General features: G+C 43.4%; 1 protein-coding gene across 1 annotated transcript in view; it reads right to left on the reverse strand.

The window, feature by feature from the left end:
- The window catches only part of CCDC117 (coiled-coil domain containing 117), a 753,979-nt gene that overhangs the window by 452,021 nt on the left and 283,478 nt on the right, over positions 1–18,480 (reverse strand). The window contains exon 2 of the mRNA XM_044068449.1: positions 8,497–8,733. Coding sequence (XP_043924384.1) covers positions 8,497–8,733 — 237 coding nt within the window. The remainder of the gene's footprint in view (positions 1–8,496; positions 8,734–18,480) is intronic.

Raw genomic sequence — 18,480 nt, forward strand, 5'->3', positions numbered from 1 at the left:
GATCAGTATTGAAATGAGCAGAAATAGCAGAAGCATGAATCTTAATGGAAGAAAAGGAAAGTCCATTAGACAAAAGATCCGAAAGGTAAAGCAAAATAGAAGAGAGATCAGGCACCAGAGGGTCCAAGCCTTGGTCCTGCATCCAAATGCAAAATCTCTTCCATTTAGAGGCATAGGACTTCCTAGTGCTAGGCCGTCTAGCTTCCAAAAGAACATCCAAAACTTGTTTGGGAAGACTAGAAGAAATCAAATTCCTTTGAAGAGCCACGCTGCCAGGCAAAGGGTCTTGAGATTGGAATGTAGCAACTGACCCTGATGCTGGGACAGAAGAGAAGGGTTCAGAGGGAGAATCCAAGGAGGCTCCAAGAACAGGTGCTTTAAAGTTGGATACCAAAACTGTCGAGGCCAATTTGGAGCAATCAAGATTAGGAACTTGGGCTTGTCCTGTTTTATCTTTAGTAATACCCAAGGAAGTAGAGGAAGAGGAGGGAAGGCATATCCCGAAAGGTTTCTCCAGCTGAAGGACAGGGTATCCACTTTCCAAGCTGTTTTGTGGAATGACCTGGTACAAAAGCGAGGCAGCTGATGATTGAAATGGGATGCAAACAGATCTATCTGGGGACATCCCCAAACTGCAGTAATCCTGTTGAATAAGTTGGTGTCTAGCATCCATTCGTGAGGATCTAAAATGTTTCTGCTCAGACTGTCTGCTAAGAGATTCTGTTCTCCTGGTATGAATTGAGCCTGGAGATGTAGATTCAGATTTAGAGCTGTGTCCCATAAAGCCATAGCTAGTCTGCAAAGGGGAATGAGAACCCCTGCTTGTTTATGTACCACATGACTGTGGTGTTGTCTGTGCAAATCAAAAGAGGCCCTGGATGCAAAAGGTTCTTGAAGGCTAGAAGAGCATTTTGAACTGCCAACATTTCCTTCAGATTGATGTGCCAGTGAAGATGGTCCTTTGTCCAGGTTCCCTGCTGGCAATTGCCTAGAAAATGTGCTCCCCAAGCATAATCCGAGGTGTCCGTGGTTATGATTTGAGAAGGTTGAGGAAGACGGAAAGGCTTTACTTCGTTTAAAGCACACACCCTGGACCACCAAAGGAACTCCTTCTGAAGGCAGGGGATCAGAGGAATCAGAGTGTCCAGATTGTGGTAATGCTGTGACTATACACTTTTCAGATACCACTGAAGCTTTCTCATATGAAGCCTTGCATTTGGAATCAACAGAATGCAGGAAGCCATGTAGCCCAGTGCCTGCAGGAATTTCCTTGCAGTGAGCTGAGTTAGAGTTGCCAAAGTCTTGAAAATTGAAGCCAGCTGTATTTGTTTTCCTGGAGTGAGGAAGGCCCTTTGTAAGGTTGTATTTAAGAGGGCTCCCAAAAATACCATTTGTTGAGAAGGGATCAAATGTGACTTTTTTGTGTTCACTGAAAATCCCAGTAGGAGGAGAAGATGTTGAACAAAATCCAGATGTTGAAGTAAAAGATCCTTGCTGTCTGCCTGAATAAGGCAGTCGTCCAAATAGGGGTAAATCTGAATCCCCTGAAGTCTGCAATAAGCCACTACTGGTGCCAGGCACATGGTAAAGACTCTGGGCGCAGTAGATAAACCAAAGGGCAGTACAGAGAATTGAAAGTGTCTCGAACCTGCCTTGAATCTGAGGAATTTCCTGCTCCTGCCTGATGGGAATGTGTAAATAAGCTTCCTTTAGGTCCAATGTCACCATCCAGGCCCTGAGAGAGCATTGGAATCAGCTGCTGCAGAGTAAGCATCTTGAATTTTGGAATTTCCAAAAGGTGTTTAACACAGAAAGGTCCAGAATAGGTCTCCATGAGCTTTGTTTTCTTGGAACCAGAAACAGTCTTGAATAAAACCTTTTCCCATCTCTGAGAGTGGAACAGGCTCTATGGCTCTCATGGCCAGAAGAGCATCCACTTGATTTAAGGCCTCTGACCATTGATGTTTTGGCAGATCTGGCCAACCGAAAGCCCTTGGCAGGGTATGAAAGTGGAATTTGTAGCCTTTTAAAATCACGTCCAATACCCATTTGTCCTGGGTAATATGAGTCCAATTTCTGTAAAAGAAAGTTTTCCTCCGAGAGGGGCATCCAGGTAAAGAGGTCCTGTAGCCCAACCGAGAGAGTCATTGAGTTTGCTTTCTTTGAGATTGGGATCTGTCTTCTCCCCTTCTAGGTGAAGAAGCAGTCCATTGTCTCGATCTGTAGGAGGCCTGAGCTTGGCCACGACCTCTGGAGTGTCTATATCTTCCCCTTTGAGGCCTGTCAGACGTGGGAAAGGACCAATTTTTGGAGGGCCAATTCCTGGAAAATCTAGGAGGCTGAACTTGCAAGAAATCTTTCACAGTTTGCATAGATTTTGCCTTTTCTTCCATCTTTTTAATAACCTCCTCAGCCTTAGATCCAAAAAGAACATCATGCTGAACAGGGGCATCTAATAATTTAGCCTTAACCTGTTCAGGTAAACTTTGCTCACGGCCAAGCAGATGTCTCCTGATAACAGTACCAGAGGCTGCGGCCTGCAAGAAGCATCCAAAGCATCAAAACCACAATGCAAGCTATGTTTATTCAGTTGTTCAGTTGCATGCAATACATCCTGTAGTTCCTTATCTTCTGCACATGCAGGAAGGGAAGCAAGCTTTTGCTTTAAAACAGACAAAAGAAATTGCTGATACTTAAACATATGAAACTGGCAATTTAAAGCCCTAACAGAAAGGGTAGCAGAAGTATATACCTTTTGCCCCACCTGTCTAAGGCACGAGAATCCTTCTCAGAGGGAATAGGATTCTTAGAAGTAGCAACCTTAGCAGCCTTAGAACCCTGAGATATAGTTTCAGGATCCGCAGAAGGATTCTTAAATAAGAACAAATGAGACTCAGGAACCCTATAAAACCTATCAGGCTTAGAGGGAGCAGGAGGCATGGAATCAGGATTCAAATTAGCCTCAGAAAAAGCATCATCCACAATGTCAAGAACAGGAGGGATAGCCAAAGGCCTATGTTGAGGAAGAAGAAGGAATTCTCTAAGCCTCTTCTTGGAAGCAGAATAATCCTGACCTTCCCAATGAAAATGTTCCCTCATCTCATGTAAGGTTTCCCCAAAAGAAAAATCTTCAGGCGGAGAGGCAGAGGGCAAGGAGTCCTCAGCATCCGAATCCTCATAAGGAGGAAAAGAATATTCCTGATCAGAGGAAGAGACAGAAGATATAGAAGCCTGGTCAGAGGAATCCATAGGAACATCCTGTCGAGGCCTTTTCTCAGAGGGGGGGTGAGAACCCCTAATCATTGTAAGCAAATCTTCAGCCATCCTTAACAATTGCTTCTGTGTCCTGGGAGTAGATTCAGAAGTAGCTTGAGCAGGAGCTTTAGACTTAACAGGAGTCTTTGTCTTTGCCTTTGAAATAGTGATGTGAGTAGGCCTGAATACCCCCTCAGAAGCCGGTACCTGCACAGCGGTTCCGGACCCATCTGAGGAAGCCCGGGCGTCCTGCAGCAGATAAAATAGAAGGCCCTGATGGCTCCCCATGGGAGTCCGTATCGGCCATCGGTTCAGAAGTGGCGGACGACAGGGGCTGCAAAAGCGCCTCACTGACGACAGCCGAACCGGACGCTGGCTCCAGCTGCAATGAGTCCTGTTTGGACCTCGGAGGCCTGTCCTTGTCTTTGCGCTTCTTTTGAATTCCGGTAGTGTCCGACGACATTCTATAATTAAAGCGTCTGCCAAAATAATTCAGAGCCCAGTCGTACCTGCGCTTGATAGTACGAGAATTGAACCTGGCACAGAACCGACAACGAGAAACGTCGTGGTCGGGCCCTAAGCAAGGTAGACAGTAAGAGTGGAAATCTTTATGAGGTATTTGTTTTCCACATGTAATACAATTATTAACTTTTTCTGACATCGGAGGAACAAGAAAAAGATTCCCCAATGGGGTACTTAGCTTTGAGAAGAGAAGTAAGAACTTCGGACCGACAACAACCAAAAACGCTGTTCGAAAATCGCCAACCAACGACTTGTGAGCTGCTTTCCACCGCACGGCAAGAAAGACTGGAGAAGATGGCGTCGGCTGAGGGCTATGTACCAGAGCGTACTGACGTCAGGGTACTAGCTTGTACAGCCGACGCTGGACCCAGACTTTGGGATTCTGGCCGACCTCGGGCTGCCTGCCGGCAGGAGCACCCTACAGTTATGACTGCAACAGTGAAACACGATGAACATCTGCTCTCAACTCCAAAACACTGATGTGAAGTTTGGCCTCTACTGATGACCATGTTCCCTGGACTGTCTTTCCTTTGGAATGTCCCCAACCCCCACCCAAGAAGGGAGGTGTCCGTGGTGACTGTGGCTCTGGGAGTCGAGAGATGAAGTCTCTACCCTGAGTAACTGAAATGGATGAAATCCACCACTGAATGAAGTTGTTGCAGACCCGAGTCAACCCAACTCTGTAATGAAGAGGATGTAGTTTGTGATTAGTGTACAGCTAGTGTCCATTTAGAGATATCTGGCCAAATGAACCATAATTACAGAGGAAGCCATTACAGGCAAGAATTGTATGCTGAATCTAGCTTGGGGCTGGGGATGTTTTATCACCTGGAGGGCTATGGATCTTATGGATTTAACTTATGTTAAGGGAAGGTTTGCTATCTAATGTACACTGTCAATGTGGCAGTCTATGAATTCTGTGAACTGAGTAGGGAATAGTTTGCTCTTGTTGATGTTTATTGAAATGTGCCAGTCAGTTGTCAGATATAGCAGGAATGACTGATGTCTCAATAGTAGATCTCTACAGGTAGCAGTTAGAAGTCAATTGTCTCAATATGAGAATACCTGGGGATCCCTTGCAGCCTGAGACAGATTGTCATGGCTGCCATTTTCTTGGTGAACATCTGGGGGCTGTGGTGAGACAGAATGGCAGCTCCCTGGTTTCCAGTTGGAAATGGAGGAGTCTCCTGGCCTGCCACTGGATCTTGATATGATAAGTAAGTATCCTGCAGATCGATAGAGCACATCCAAATGTCTTTCCTCAGCAGAGGTAGAATGGACTGCATTGTGACCAGCCAGAATTTTGTCTGCTTTACATATTGATTTAGAGTGCTGAGATCCCCTGTCTTTTTTGGAACTAAAAAGAAATTTGAATCGACTCCGGATCCTTGCTGGTCTTGGGGAGTGGCTGGATGATTCTTTCATCTGGCAACTTTAGAAGGTCTGTTTGGAGATTCCAACTGATTGAGTGGAGTATCGGGAATCTTTTGTTTTGCTTTGGGGGTTCTAAAAAGGGTACTGCATAACCACTGGTGATGATTTTTACACCTAAACATTGGAAGATGTATTTTGCCAGGCTAGAGGGTGTAAGGAGAAGCATCCCCTGATTGCCTCCAGCATGGTGCTGTAGGACAAACGGTCAGTGATGCTGATAAAATTTCTCAGTGAAAGGTCCAGAAAAATCCTTGTTTCTCTGGACTGCCTCTGCCCAGAGGGCAATGTCACATATGATTGCTTCCAGCTCTGGAAGGCCTGTCCCCAGAAGCGTCCTAGTAAAAACCTTGTGGTTTTTGAACCACACTTTACTCTTCTTCGATTCCTGGAAAAGGACCTCTGAGGAGTTGAAAAATGGATTCCAACAACAGACAAGGTCTTACCAACCTGCTCATTCCTGGTAAGGGTTTCCTTTACCTTTGGTCCAAATAAGGTGGAACTGTCACAGATGGCATTTATGAAGAACATCTTAAAGCTTTCCACAAAGTCTCATAGCCGCATCCAGACATGACGTCATGTGGTAATACCTGTGCCGGCTGCTAATGCTGTGTCTTCTGCTGCACAGGATAGTAGTCTCACGGCAAACTTGGAGAATGACTGCAGGGTAGACAAATTGATATCCACAGATTTCTCGATATCCAAAGGTAAGTTACCCACCAGAGAATTTGAAAGCTCCTTGATCAAAGCCCTCTAGAAACGTGTCAGGTGTACTATACAGTTCAGTGTACTAAAAGCGAACATCACTGAAGTGCGGGTCTGTTTCCCCCAGTCTGTCCAACACCCTTGACTCCCAGTTAGGAGGAAGAACAGAGGAACTTTCTTCATACAGTTCCTTTTATTGTGGATGCTGCTACCGCCATGGCATTTACAGGGGGTCCCTTGGCCCATTTTCTTTCTTTGGGGGCAACTACAATTTGTCTGTTTTTTGTTTTTCAGGATAGGCTCTGCCATATCAGGCTCATTCCAGGTTTTTGGGCTATGATGTCAACTAAGACACTGGGAGGAGGGACCACTCAGTCAGTTGAAGGGCTGGACCAAAACGTTCCGAGAAATACTGACTCATCAAAAGAAGGCATTTCAGTGGACCATCCCTCCACTCTGTTTCATTAATTCAAGGATGTTTCCAAAGGAGACGTCTTCGGGAGGGGGGACCTTTGGTAGCCTTCTACCTCATCTAAGTCAGTGTCTTCTGTGACGGACTTAGCAGAGGAGTCAATATGCTTCTGCTTGCAAGTCCCCTACCTCGGAATGTGTCTTGGGGCTTCTGATGGAGACACATCTGAATCAGAAGTAAAGCTTGAGTGCCGAGTGGTCTCAAAGCTGATAGGATCCATCTGTCCCTGTTGACCAGAATGACTGGAAGAAAGAACAGTCTTCAGGGGGAGTCTGGATGGATCCCTGTTGACCAGAATGACTGGAAGAAAGAACAGTCTTCAAGGGGAGTCTGGATGGATCCAAACTCTCAGCACATACTGGTCATCTTGGTCTAGCCAAGGTCCACTCCACAGTCTCGAAAGCTGACTCAGCCAATGCAGCTGAGGAAGAGCCACTTAAAACAGAAGAATCAGTAGCTCTCAATTCCAAGGGCTGACAGCTCCAAGGACGACACCAGAACCAAGCTGTCCAGGGTCAAAGCCCTGAGCGGTAGGGAAGGGTCTGAAAGTCTCAAAGTCATCTCCACTGCTGACGCTCTGATGTTCTGGCTCTGGGACTTTACTTGACCCAAGTGCATCAGGGTCGAGTGAATTAGGGAAGAAGTAGAAGCCAAAGTCTCCAGGGCTATCAGCTCCACAAATGGAAATGGCATTGAAAGCAGTACAGTCGGGGTTGAAGTGGCAGATTTTGGTCCTTTCCTCGGGGATGCAGCTAAGAAGACTCCCAGTTAAATCTGAGTCCTCAGAATCTTCCTCATCATTTGACTGTCATCTAACTTTGTGAGACTCCTAGCAGATCAAACCTCGAAGAAGAGGTTATCAAAGCAGGCCTCAAAGGGAATTTCTGAAGTATGAGTGAAGTCTAGTTACTGGGTCCTGGAGAAAATTAAGTTTTTGGGGATGGAGTTCAGATTCTGGAGACATTAGGATCTGACTGCCTTGAAACCTTAAGTGCTGGACTCATAAAAGTTGTGGGGTCCAGGGACCTTTTTGTAGATTTGTCTGAATGGTGTTATGGTCTCTTTTTCCTTAGATTTCTCTTTTGATATGTCTCTGTCTTTTTCTCCTTCTTTCTCTTTGTCTCTCTCACAGGGTGCTTTCATATCCAAAGACATTTTGGACCCTGTCTAAGGGGGAAGGAGCTCTTTCAATATAAGCTTCTCTCACCTTTCTTGTAGGCCCAGCTGCTAAAAGCAGCACAAACTGAACAAGAATCCTGCAAGTGGGAAGGCCTCAAATAGTATACACACTAAGAGTGTGGGTCTTCAGGCAGGATTTTACATGCAAATGAGGAACACTTCTTGAAGCCTGTACACTTTTTCGACATTAGAAGTAGAAAAAAATTACACTACAGCAAGTTATCAAAAACTATTTCAACTATTTTAACTAAATCTATGCACTCTTAGCTACCTAAAGGCTAAGCCTCAGAGAACACATACTACCACATAGCAAAATACTTGGAAATACTGACTAAGCCATAATTCTACTATCTGAAAAACCTAACACTAATAAATTCTTGTAAAAAGCCCAAATATCTCAACCAGGAAGGATCAAAAGCTTAATTTATCGTGAAACAGAATGGAGATCTCAGCAACATGTCTGGTTAGGCAGGCTGCAAATGAGATTGGAAATAATTCAGGCAGGACAGGGAACTGTGGGTAGGGCAAGAGTCAGAGCTCTCAGATCTAATACTTTGGTATAAGGTACAGAGGTCAAATCCAATCAGATTCAACAACCCACATGTTGAACCAGAAGGAAAAGAGAACACTGTATGTATATATTCAACACCAGTTAAAGCAGACGTACATGAAAAGCTAAAAGGCAACAAATAATGCAGGGACTTTGTGTGTGCAACCTATGCACAGTTGAGACCACTAGCCAATCTCCACTCACTCTGTGGAAATTAAAACCTCCAGCAATATTTCAGAATCTCTAGAACTACAAAATGCATACTGGCAAACTTATGAGATATGGAGAGAATAACACAAACTAAAGGGGTGGAAAAATACTGTTATTTAAATGCAGAGAGCTTTTGGGACCATTAACTAGAATTCAAGGAAAAGTGCTTTACCTGTCTTCACACTTTGGCAACGTACAAGTCAAATTACTCCTGTCTTCAGCTGGCAGTTCCACTTCTGCATAGGAAGCTTCTGTAACATTCACTTCAGGTGGGCTAAAGTTTCCTTCGTTTTTTAAATACCCAACCGCCTGCTGATTCATCAGCGGATGCCATGTATAACCACAGCTCAGACCTTCATTTTCAGTTTCCAGTACATTTTCACTCTGTCTCTTCTTTCTGCAAGGAGCTCTAAAAAGACCACACGCATCACATAATGCATTCAATTTTTTATGTCAGTAATAAACCCATTAAAGCCAACTACTTTGCAAGAATCTTAAGAAATATTTATGCTCTTAAAATCTTCTCAAATCTTACATTAATCATAGTGCAGCTCTTGCAACCTTCAGCTTTTACACAAGATGGATTAAAGATGCATTAATAGGACAACCAGAAGTTTCAAAACTCAACTTTCAGTTCCTGTATCTAAAAAAAGGGTCAATATTACTCCAAAGATCAGCTATACAGATAAATTCCATGTGAACTTCAAAAGAAATAATGACTCTCAATTACAAAATACAATTTTGACAAGAAGCTTTAGGATTTTTGGAAGATAATCTCCTTCATCACAAAAACATGAACTAGAGTCTGAGTACCACAAGGAAATTCACCAACCAAACTTGATTCTAAGCATACTAGTACTCAATCTTAAAAAGCTTTGCAGATGCTGTGGTAAGACGACCAACTTCCGTAAAAAATTGCCAAAGTATTTCTCCCACTCTAATAAAAATTTTGCTTCCTTAAAGGCATTGAAAAATGATACAGTAAAATGAATGTACTACTTGCCTCAATAAGCAGCCAAAATGCAAATCCAAGGTTTATACTGCCAAAAGAAAAGTCTATGTGACAAACTGGAAATTTTGTTTTCTTATTAATTTGTACTATATGCTAGTATGCAGCTTGAAAAACAAACCCCCCCCGAATCCAGTCAAAATAAAAGTTACGTACTAACCATAACACTAGATCTTTGCTTTTCCTCTCTCTGTCTATCCTGGCAGTTGGGTTATCTGCCCCAGAGGAGGATCCATGTCAGAAAACCTTTAGAGCATCTCCAGTGCTAGAGTTCCTTTCCACCATAATTCCTTGCACTGGCAGTCTATCCTCAAATCGAGTTTACCAAACAGGAAACAGAGAAACTCTAGAAAGACTTACCAAACAGGAAACAGAGAAACTCTAGAAAGACATCCCCTATGAACCAGATCAGAAAGGGCTGTGCCCCAGGACCAAGAAAGCTTCAGGCTTGGACCATTGTGGTCTTCCAGAAACTAAGGAAGGTATAGTGACAATCTAGAAGGGGGAAGGTGGGAGGGATGTTGAGACAGAGTGGCAACAAGGATCTGGTGTTATGTTTAGTATATGATTTCTGTACTCTATGTTGTCCTCCTCTGTCTATCTCTACACTTGAGACAGAGCCGCCAGGTTCCATTATCCATGGTGTAATCCTGGCAGGACATTTCTGAAGATAACAGAACCAAAGGTTGTCTTAGATCTAGAACAGAGATCCAACTTATAGTGTTTGACAAAGATGTGCATTGTGGGTCATGCGGGTATAAGCACAGGTATAGATAGGGGTGCATGTTTAAAAAAGGTGGTAGATATTATTACTTATTTATCCTTGGTTGACCATGTAAGTCGTACTTGGCTAGGGGCCTTCGTTTTAGGGGAGATACGACATGATATTTATGCTACTAGTGGAAATTTGGCCAGGGTATTGGGAATTTCCCTCACACTTTTTAATAGGTGCAGTGGGATCTATTACAATCCCCCTCAGCAACTACCAACTCAAGCAGATGGGACTTTAGTTTAATGTCTCATCTGCAGGACAAATATCTGAAGTTCTCAGATATTATACAGAAATAAGGAAACAGATCTGGTAAAATTAGTTCTTGATTTACTAGAAGACACCAATCTTTTAGGCTACAAGTAAAGGGGTTGGGGGATGGCATCATGGTTAAAGTGTTTACCTCACTGACACGAGGTACAGGGCTCGATTCTCACCTTTACAAAAAATTGGATAAACTTAAAATTACATTTAAAGGCAGCTAGCCTTTTACTTAACCAGTGAACACAATAATGACAGCAATATGGACGAAAACACTTGAGACTTGTTTTACCTTCATTAAATTATCACTTCAATCATACACACACAAAAAAATAGAAAAGAAAAACTACATCAACTTTTTCTTCATTTACACAGATTATACATTACATATAAGTTTTCCTTTTTTACAGAAACTATCATTACATAAATTGCTCAATTCTTGCCTTCCCTTAAACCTCACTCCTCCTCAACACTGTTCTGCATGCCCTGATGCCACAGATTACATTTAGTAGTATGTAATCTGACCACCTCTTTTCTAAAGATCCCACTTCAATCCTTTTACCTTTTTTTTTTTTTTTTTAACAATATTCAGTACTCCAAACACAGGTGGCTTAGATTTTGATTTCCATTTTCTTGTATTCGCTTTTTTGGCAGCCAAGAGAATTAAACTTACTAATGCCTTACTATATCTAGCAATTTGGATCATGTGTCCAAGTTCAAAAGGATCATTTCCTTAGTTATAGCCATTTGCTTCACCACTACTTCTGACAGACTACTCAGAAGGGAATTTATAAATTCTGCCAACTCATTATACTCTGAAAACCATGTTACTAGTTGACATTTAAGAGGACTTTTGACCCAGATTTCATTTGAAATAGGATGCAAAACGCTGGTTATCTTTTCAAAAAGCTTTAGTGTGGTGCAAGTAAAATCTGGGTTGATTGTGCACATCCAAGGTATGAAAGGTCTATGCCCCTCTGTTTGAATTAGGAAAGAAGACAGGCAAGTGAATAACTTGGTTAAAGACTGATTCTATGGCTACCTTAAGTACAAAGGTAGGGTCGGGTTTAAGTTAAGAAGGCTTGAAGCTCCGTAATCCATTTGCCTGAGGTAAAAGCCACCAGGAACGTTTCCCACAACAGAATTTTTAAGTTCTGCAGTGCAGACATGTTCAAAGGGAGGGTGTGTAGGGGCCTGTAACATTACTGCAATGTCCCAAGGTGGAGCTGGTTCATAAGAGAAAAGTGCTCTTAAGAAAGGCTTTAGAGACTTTCAAGGATGCAAATGAAGAATCCTTAATGCTTATATGAAAATTTGATATCGCTGTTAGTTGAATCCATTTTCAGTTAGTCACACTGTAAACCTTATCCATTTACTCTTGTAATTCTTTGTAGTTGAAGGTTTCTGAAATGCGGTCAGGATATTTACTACCCTAGCGGGTAGGGAAGGATCTTTAGCCATCTCTGGAATTGTAGAAACTATGTGGGTTAGTTTGAGGGCCTTGAGGTCCGGATGAGGCTTGCCAAAGGGACACAGCATCCATAAACCAGGGGAGTCATATACAACAAGATCACTGAAAGGGGAATCATATATGTCAAAGACAGTAAGGGGCTACAAGGATCATCTTGGACTAGCACAAGGAAGCTATCTGAAGAGACGCTGTTATTAGCACAGTTGGTGGGAAGACAAATGACACCATGTGGCTAAGTATGTACAACAGTGTCCCTTAGGGACTTGTCCCTCTTTGAGGGATGAGGCAAAAGTAATTGTTGTACTTGACATTGTTGGGGGATGCAAAGAGTTCACAACACGGCTGGTCCAAGAGGCTGAAGATCTTCACTGCAACTGATTCTTTGAGGGAACACTTGTGAGGTAAGAGAATGCAGAGACTCAACCTATACGCGAGTATACTGGATCAGCCTGGCATGTGCAATGCTACAAGAAAGTGTTGAGAAGACATTGCCCACTGCCAAACACTACGGCTTCTTGACATAATAGGTGTGAGTGGGATCCTCCCTCCAGTCTGTTGATGTACCTGATTAGTGATGCAGTGTCTGACTGGATAGACATTAAACCCAGGGGAAGGTAGTGCTGAACTTCCTGCAATGCTAGGAGGACTGCCCTCAACTCCAGAGCATTAATGTGAAGATGTGTCTCATTGGTGGATCACATACCTTGAACTATCCTCCCCTCAAATCTCTCCTCCAACAGAGAGGTGTCCATAGTATCACTGGCCATGGGGAAAGGGATAATTAATAGATGTCCTTGTGATATCAGAGGAGAGGTTAGCCACCAACAGAAGTGATGACAGCAGAAGGGGAACAACATGATCAGATGGTGTACAGGTGTTAGTAAGAACCATTTGATTGAGACCACTGTAGAACTCTCATGAAAAACCTAGAAGGAAGTACCCGTGTTATCACTGCAGCCATGGAGCTGAGTAGAAGACAAATTTAAGAAGCTAGCGGATTCAGGCTAGATATTGTTTGTTGTGGCCCAAGACTTATGGAGTTCAGTCTTAAGAGAATTTTGCAAAATTGAGAATGTGTGTCCAGACAGCAACCTGTGAATTTTAGAGTCTGGGTAAGTTTGATATTTCATAATTTGTAGAAATTTCCAAGGATTGACATAATTGAAGCAGATTCTCTTGCTCTGATTAAAGATTCCAATTGCCCAAGTATGGAAACATCTGGAACCCAAGCAGCCTAAGGTAAGCTACAACCACTGCAATAGATTTAGTGATCACCCAAGGGGGCTGTGTTGAGACAATGTCAAAGTCCTGAATTAGTACTGACTGACTCTTAGCCAAAAGTGTACATATACCTTCTGAACTGCCATCAATTTTCATTTGACAGCAGATTCCCTTAAGGTCTATAGAACATATTCAAACTTCTCACCTGGAGGGGAAGAATGGATTGCATTGTGACCATATGGAATGTCTTCCTTATGAACTTGTTCAATTTGCTGAGGTCCAGGATGGGCCCAAGGTCCTTGTTCTTCTTTGGCACTAAAAATAATCTTGGCTATACTTTGTATTTTCTCTGGTCTACTGAGATCTTCTGGAAAGCTTTTTTTATAGCAACCAAAATATTTCTTGGGCTGATGCCTATCTTTGTCATGGTGGTACATCTGGAAGGGACTTGTAAGACACGAGAGGCTCTGCTATGAAGGGGATTATGCAACCCAAGAAACTATTCTCTTCACCCAAGAATGGTCTGTGGTGGCCTTCCAACTGTCTAAGTCTACCTTCCGGACTGCAGTCAGTTTTTAAATGATTACAGGCTTCCCCCAAATGCCTCCAGAAGGGAGAGGGTAGACAAACCCTCAGGAACACTGAAAGGGTTTATAGGTGAAAGGAACTCTAAACCCTGAATTCTGTGTCCCTTCTCTGCCTCTATGGTGGCAACCATTAGGTTTGTCTCATTGCCCTGAGGGGGCTATGTCAAATGTGTTGGCTGCAAATTGCTGGGAATTCCTGAATCAGAGCCCTTTCCCCTCTTCTTTGGTCTCTAGAGAAAGGTCTTTGATAGGCAGAGAAGTTAACTCAGACACAGCAGACGACATTTTACCATCTTGCTCACTCACAGACAAAGCATCCTTCACTTTGAGACTAAAGAGGATAGAGACAACAAATGGAGGATTAAGAAAGACACTAAAGTTTTCCACAAAATTTGCATAACCACAGCCAGACATGATGACATATGGTGATGCCAGTGCCTCCTGAATTGGAAATGAGTCTCAAAGTGACTTTAGTTATCGACAGCATGGTAACCAATTCAGCCTCCACAAAAGTACAGTTGTGCAAAATCTTATAACAGTATCTGTCCTTGCCTTCACCGCTGCAGTATTCACCATGTATGGGATTCCCTGCCGTGGAAGCCCGATGTCTGGCCAGTCTACCAAAGCCTACCATTGCTTTAAGGTATGTTGACCGTCATGCAAATACTCCCTGCGTAGCGTACGGCATAAAGGTGACAGTCAGGTGTACCATCCTCAGAAATGTTTGCCCCAGTAGGAGCACTAGGTCCAAGGAAAACCAAAGAAAAGCTGCACATCCAGGAAGGAAAAAGAATAGGGGATGGAGGGAGGGCATATATACTGTAGCTGTGAATGCAAGGGCATCTACTGTTATGGTAGGATTTAATACAACTGTACTATGTTCTTACATTCACTGCTGCAGTATTCATCACATATGGTAGAGAGCCAAAGCTCAAAAGAAACTTGGGAGGAGGAAGCAGCAGTAGAGCCCTCTAAGCAGCCATAAAGAAGGGCATTAGCAAAACCACCTCTAGCTCTGGAGACACCATCCAACTTGCAGTGTTTGGTAAAAGTATGCACAAAAGTCCAGGTGCATGCTTCAAGAATAGAAATTAGTGTTTAAGCCCTTGAAAAAAGAACCAGAAGAAGCCACGGCTCTAGTAGAATAAGCCTTTACAAAAGAAGGAAGGCTCTTGGCACGAAAAGTGTAACAAAAAGAAATAGCCTTTGAAATCCAAGTAGAAACAGTTTGCTTGGAAACAAACCTAAAGACTCAGGATGAAAGGAAACAAACAACTGATCAGATTTTCTGACAGCTTTAGTCTTATCCAAATAAAATTTGAGCTGTCTATGCACATCCAAAGTATGCAGCACCCTCTCACTGTCAGATTGCAGACAGGGGGGAAAAATAGGCAAATTAATAGACTAATTAAGTGACAACTTGTTAACCACCTTAGGCATAAAAGAAGGATTAGTATGCAAGGACACCCTGTCCTCATGAAATATCAAAAAAGGTGGACAAACCATAAGGGCTTGCAACTCAGATACCCATCTAGCAGAAGTAAGAGCTAACAAAAGAACTGTCTTCCAAGAACAACGTTGCAAGGAAGCTGAAACAGCACAATCAAAAGGAGCCGGACTCAATTTTTCCAGAACAAAATTAAGATCCCAGGGAGGACAAACAGGCTTCAAGGGAGGTCTAATATTAAGGATGCTTTTAAGAAATTGCTTAGCCTCAAATCTAGAAACTAAAGGAGGAGTTAAAGCCAGACAAGCAGAAAGAGGTGATAAAATGGCCTTAATAGTAACAGGCCAAACCAGCACTGAGCAACTCACACAAATAAGAGAAAACCAAAGGAACATCCACAGTAAGTGGGTCCAGGTCACAAAAGAGACACCAAATAGAAAACCTCTTCCATTTAGATAAGTAGTATTTCCTAGTAGTAGGTTTCCTGGCCTCCTGCAGGACCTGCAGTATGTCCTCAGAAAAATGGGGTCTATGAGGAATCAAAACCCTATCACCCACCATGTCAGCTGAATGGGGATGGATGAGAGATCCCTTGTCTTGTGTGAGTAAATCCACCCTGTGAGGTAACTTGTGATGACTGCCTTGGGCTAAATGCAGAAGTAGAGAAATCCAGTGCTGTCGCAGCCAAAAGGAGGTCACCAACAAGAATTTGGGAGCATCCTGTTGAATCCTGAACAGGACTTTCGGAATAAGAGGAAGGGGAGAGAATGCATAAAGAAACATTCCCTTCCGAGAAAATGAGAGGGAGGCCACCTTCCACACCTGAGGACCTGGGACTCTGGCACAAAACAGAGAAAGTTGCTTGTTAAGAGGGGAGGCAAAGAGATCTACTTGGAGTACCCCCGCTGGTGAACTTTGTCCAAAAGCACATCCCTGTGAAGCACCCTCTCATGGGATTGAGTGAAGGACCTGCTCCGAGTGCCTGCCACAATGTTCTGATCTGAAGGGATATAAACTGCCTGAAGGGTAACTTGATACTTGACAGCCAGATCCCACACCAGAAGAGCCCACTGGCAAAGAAGGTAAGATCTTGCCCCCCCCCCCCTTTTGTTGATATACCACATAACTGTGGCATTGTCTGTGAATACCTTGAGAGTCTCTGGAGAGAAAACAGGATGAAAGGCCCGAAGAGACAGCATAACAGCTCTTATCTCTTTGATACTGATGTGCTCCTTCTGGTGACGAGGTGATCACACTACCTGTACCATCAGAGAGCCTAAAGTTGCTCCCCATCCCATATCGGATGTGCAGTGGTGCAGTAGTAGCATTGTCGCCTCACAGCAAGAGGTTCTCCGATTTGATTCTTAGCTGGAGTGCTTTCTGTGTAGAGTCTGCATGACCTCCCTGCGTTTGGCTGCGTTTCCTCCAGGTTATAAAAGACACATGTCTGGAGCATTTCTCCCCAGGACTCCGCTGGAAATTGTGTTTGTTTCAAGTCGGACTTTCCCGGTAAACAAATGTTAAACAAATATATAATAAATCTGAAGCTTCTGTGAACAGATCCTAAGAGGGGAAGAGGGGGATAAAAAAGGGAGCCCTGGGTTCAGAAATAACTGCCGAATCCACCAGAGAAGTTCCTTCTTGAGACAAGGAAGAAGAGAAATTAAAAAGTATAAAGGATGCACATGTTGAAGTCACAACAACTTCAGAAACCACTGGAACTTCCTCATGTGGAGTTTGGCCAGAGGGAGCATTGGAATGGTGGAAGCTCTGAAACATAGCGCCATCAGAAACTCCCTGGCTGTAATGGAGGCCAGGGGAAGAAGAGTTTGAAAGTAATAAATGAGAGTTAAGGCCTTTGGAGGAGGCAGGGATACCAGCACTGGCACTGTCTGAATCTTGCAACTGAGAAAGACATGATCCTCAGAAGGGGTCAGAGAAGATTTTTTGAAGTTTAGTGTGAGCCCCAGGCTCTGAAAAAGAGAAATGGCAAAATGATGACTTTTGCAAAAGGATCTCTGGACAGGATGCCTGAATCAGCAGGTCATCCAAGAAAGGAAATATTTGGATCCCTTGAAGCCTGCGAAAAGCAATCACAGGAGCGAGGCATTTGGTGAACACCCTTGGGGGAGCAAAAAGGCCAGAGGGCAAAGCACAGAACTGAAATTGCCAGGAAGCAACAGAGAAAAGCAAAAACTTCCTGAAAAGAGGATGAATTAGAATATGGAGATAAGCATCCTTCAGATCCAGAGACACCATAAAGGCCTGAGGGAGCAAGAGAGGAATTAAAGTCTGAAGGGACAACATCCGAAAGGAAGGCACCTTCAGAAAAGTGTTTATATGAGAGAGGTCTAGAATCTGTCTCCAAGTACCCTCTTTTCTGGGTACTAGAACCATTGTTGAATAAAACCCCTTTCCCCCTGTGGAACACAGGCATCTCTTGAATAGTACCTTGAGACAAGAGATCTCAAAGAACCTCTGGGAAAAAAGGAAGTTGTTCCCAAGGAGGCTGAGGAATGCCCATAAAAGGAGGATGGAATATCCACGCCGTGATGTACCCTTGATGAATGACTGACAGAACCCAAGAATCCTGAGTGATTTGAAGCCAAATAGGAAGAGAAAGCGAAAGGCGAAGAGAAAGAGGAATGTGGCTGAGAAAAGGCATAGTCAGCACCCGGTTTGTCAGGAAAGGAAGGCTTTTGAATCCCTGCAGTCTGAGTGGCCTTAGCAGGAGGAGCCCATTTACCACCCTTTAGCAGGTGGGCAAGACTGCCTACAAACAAAGGCTAGCTTAGAAGGGTAATTTCTCTGAAATTTAGGCAGAGGAGAAACAAAAAAGAAGTTTTGTACTCACCATAATGCTCCATCTGTGTTGTCGATCTTCATTTATCCTTGACTGATGAGACTCGGGTCATTGTCTCTGAACCGGCTCAGCCATTACAACAGCTCATGCAACCCAAAAACTCTCCTGATCCAAGTTGCTACCCAGAATGCCTCTATCTAAAATACCTCAGATCTAGTTTGCAGCTACAACAAATTAGATAAAGATAACAGTATAACTACTGAAGACGCTTTGTCCAAGATCATACATGAGGAAGCAAAAAACCCATGACTATGGTCAGATCCCCAAGGAGTCTGAAGGAGTAGGATGGCGGGTGGAGTGTCAAGGATAAATGAAGATCAACAACACAGATGGAACGTTATGGTGAGTACATAACTTCTTTATCGGATGTTGTCAATCTTTATTTATCCATGATTGATGGGACAGAGTCCCCAGGCTACCTTGAATCTTGGGAGGCCTTATGGAAGGATATTCCTGAGCAACATAGAACCAAATGACACTCTCCCCCTGGAGACCAGATCCACTATGTAATGAGTAAAAAAGGTATGA

Source organism: Protopterus annectens, chromosome 4.part0, assembly GCF_019279795.1.
Source record: "Protopterus annectens isolate FY-2018-M chromosome 4.part0, PAN1.0, whole genome shotgun sequence".
Classification (NCBI taxonomy): domain Eukaryota; kingdom Metazoa; phylum Chordata; order Ceratodontiformes; family Protopteridae; genus Protopterus; species Protopterus annectens.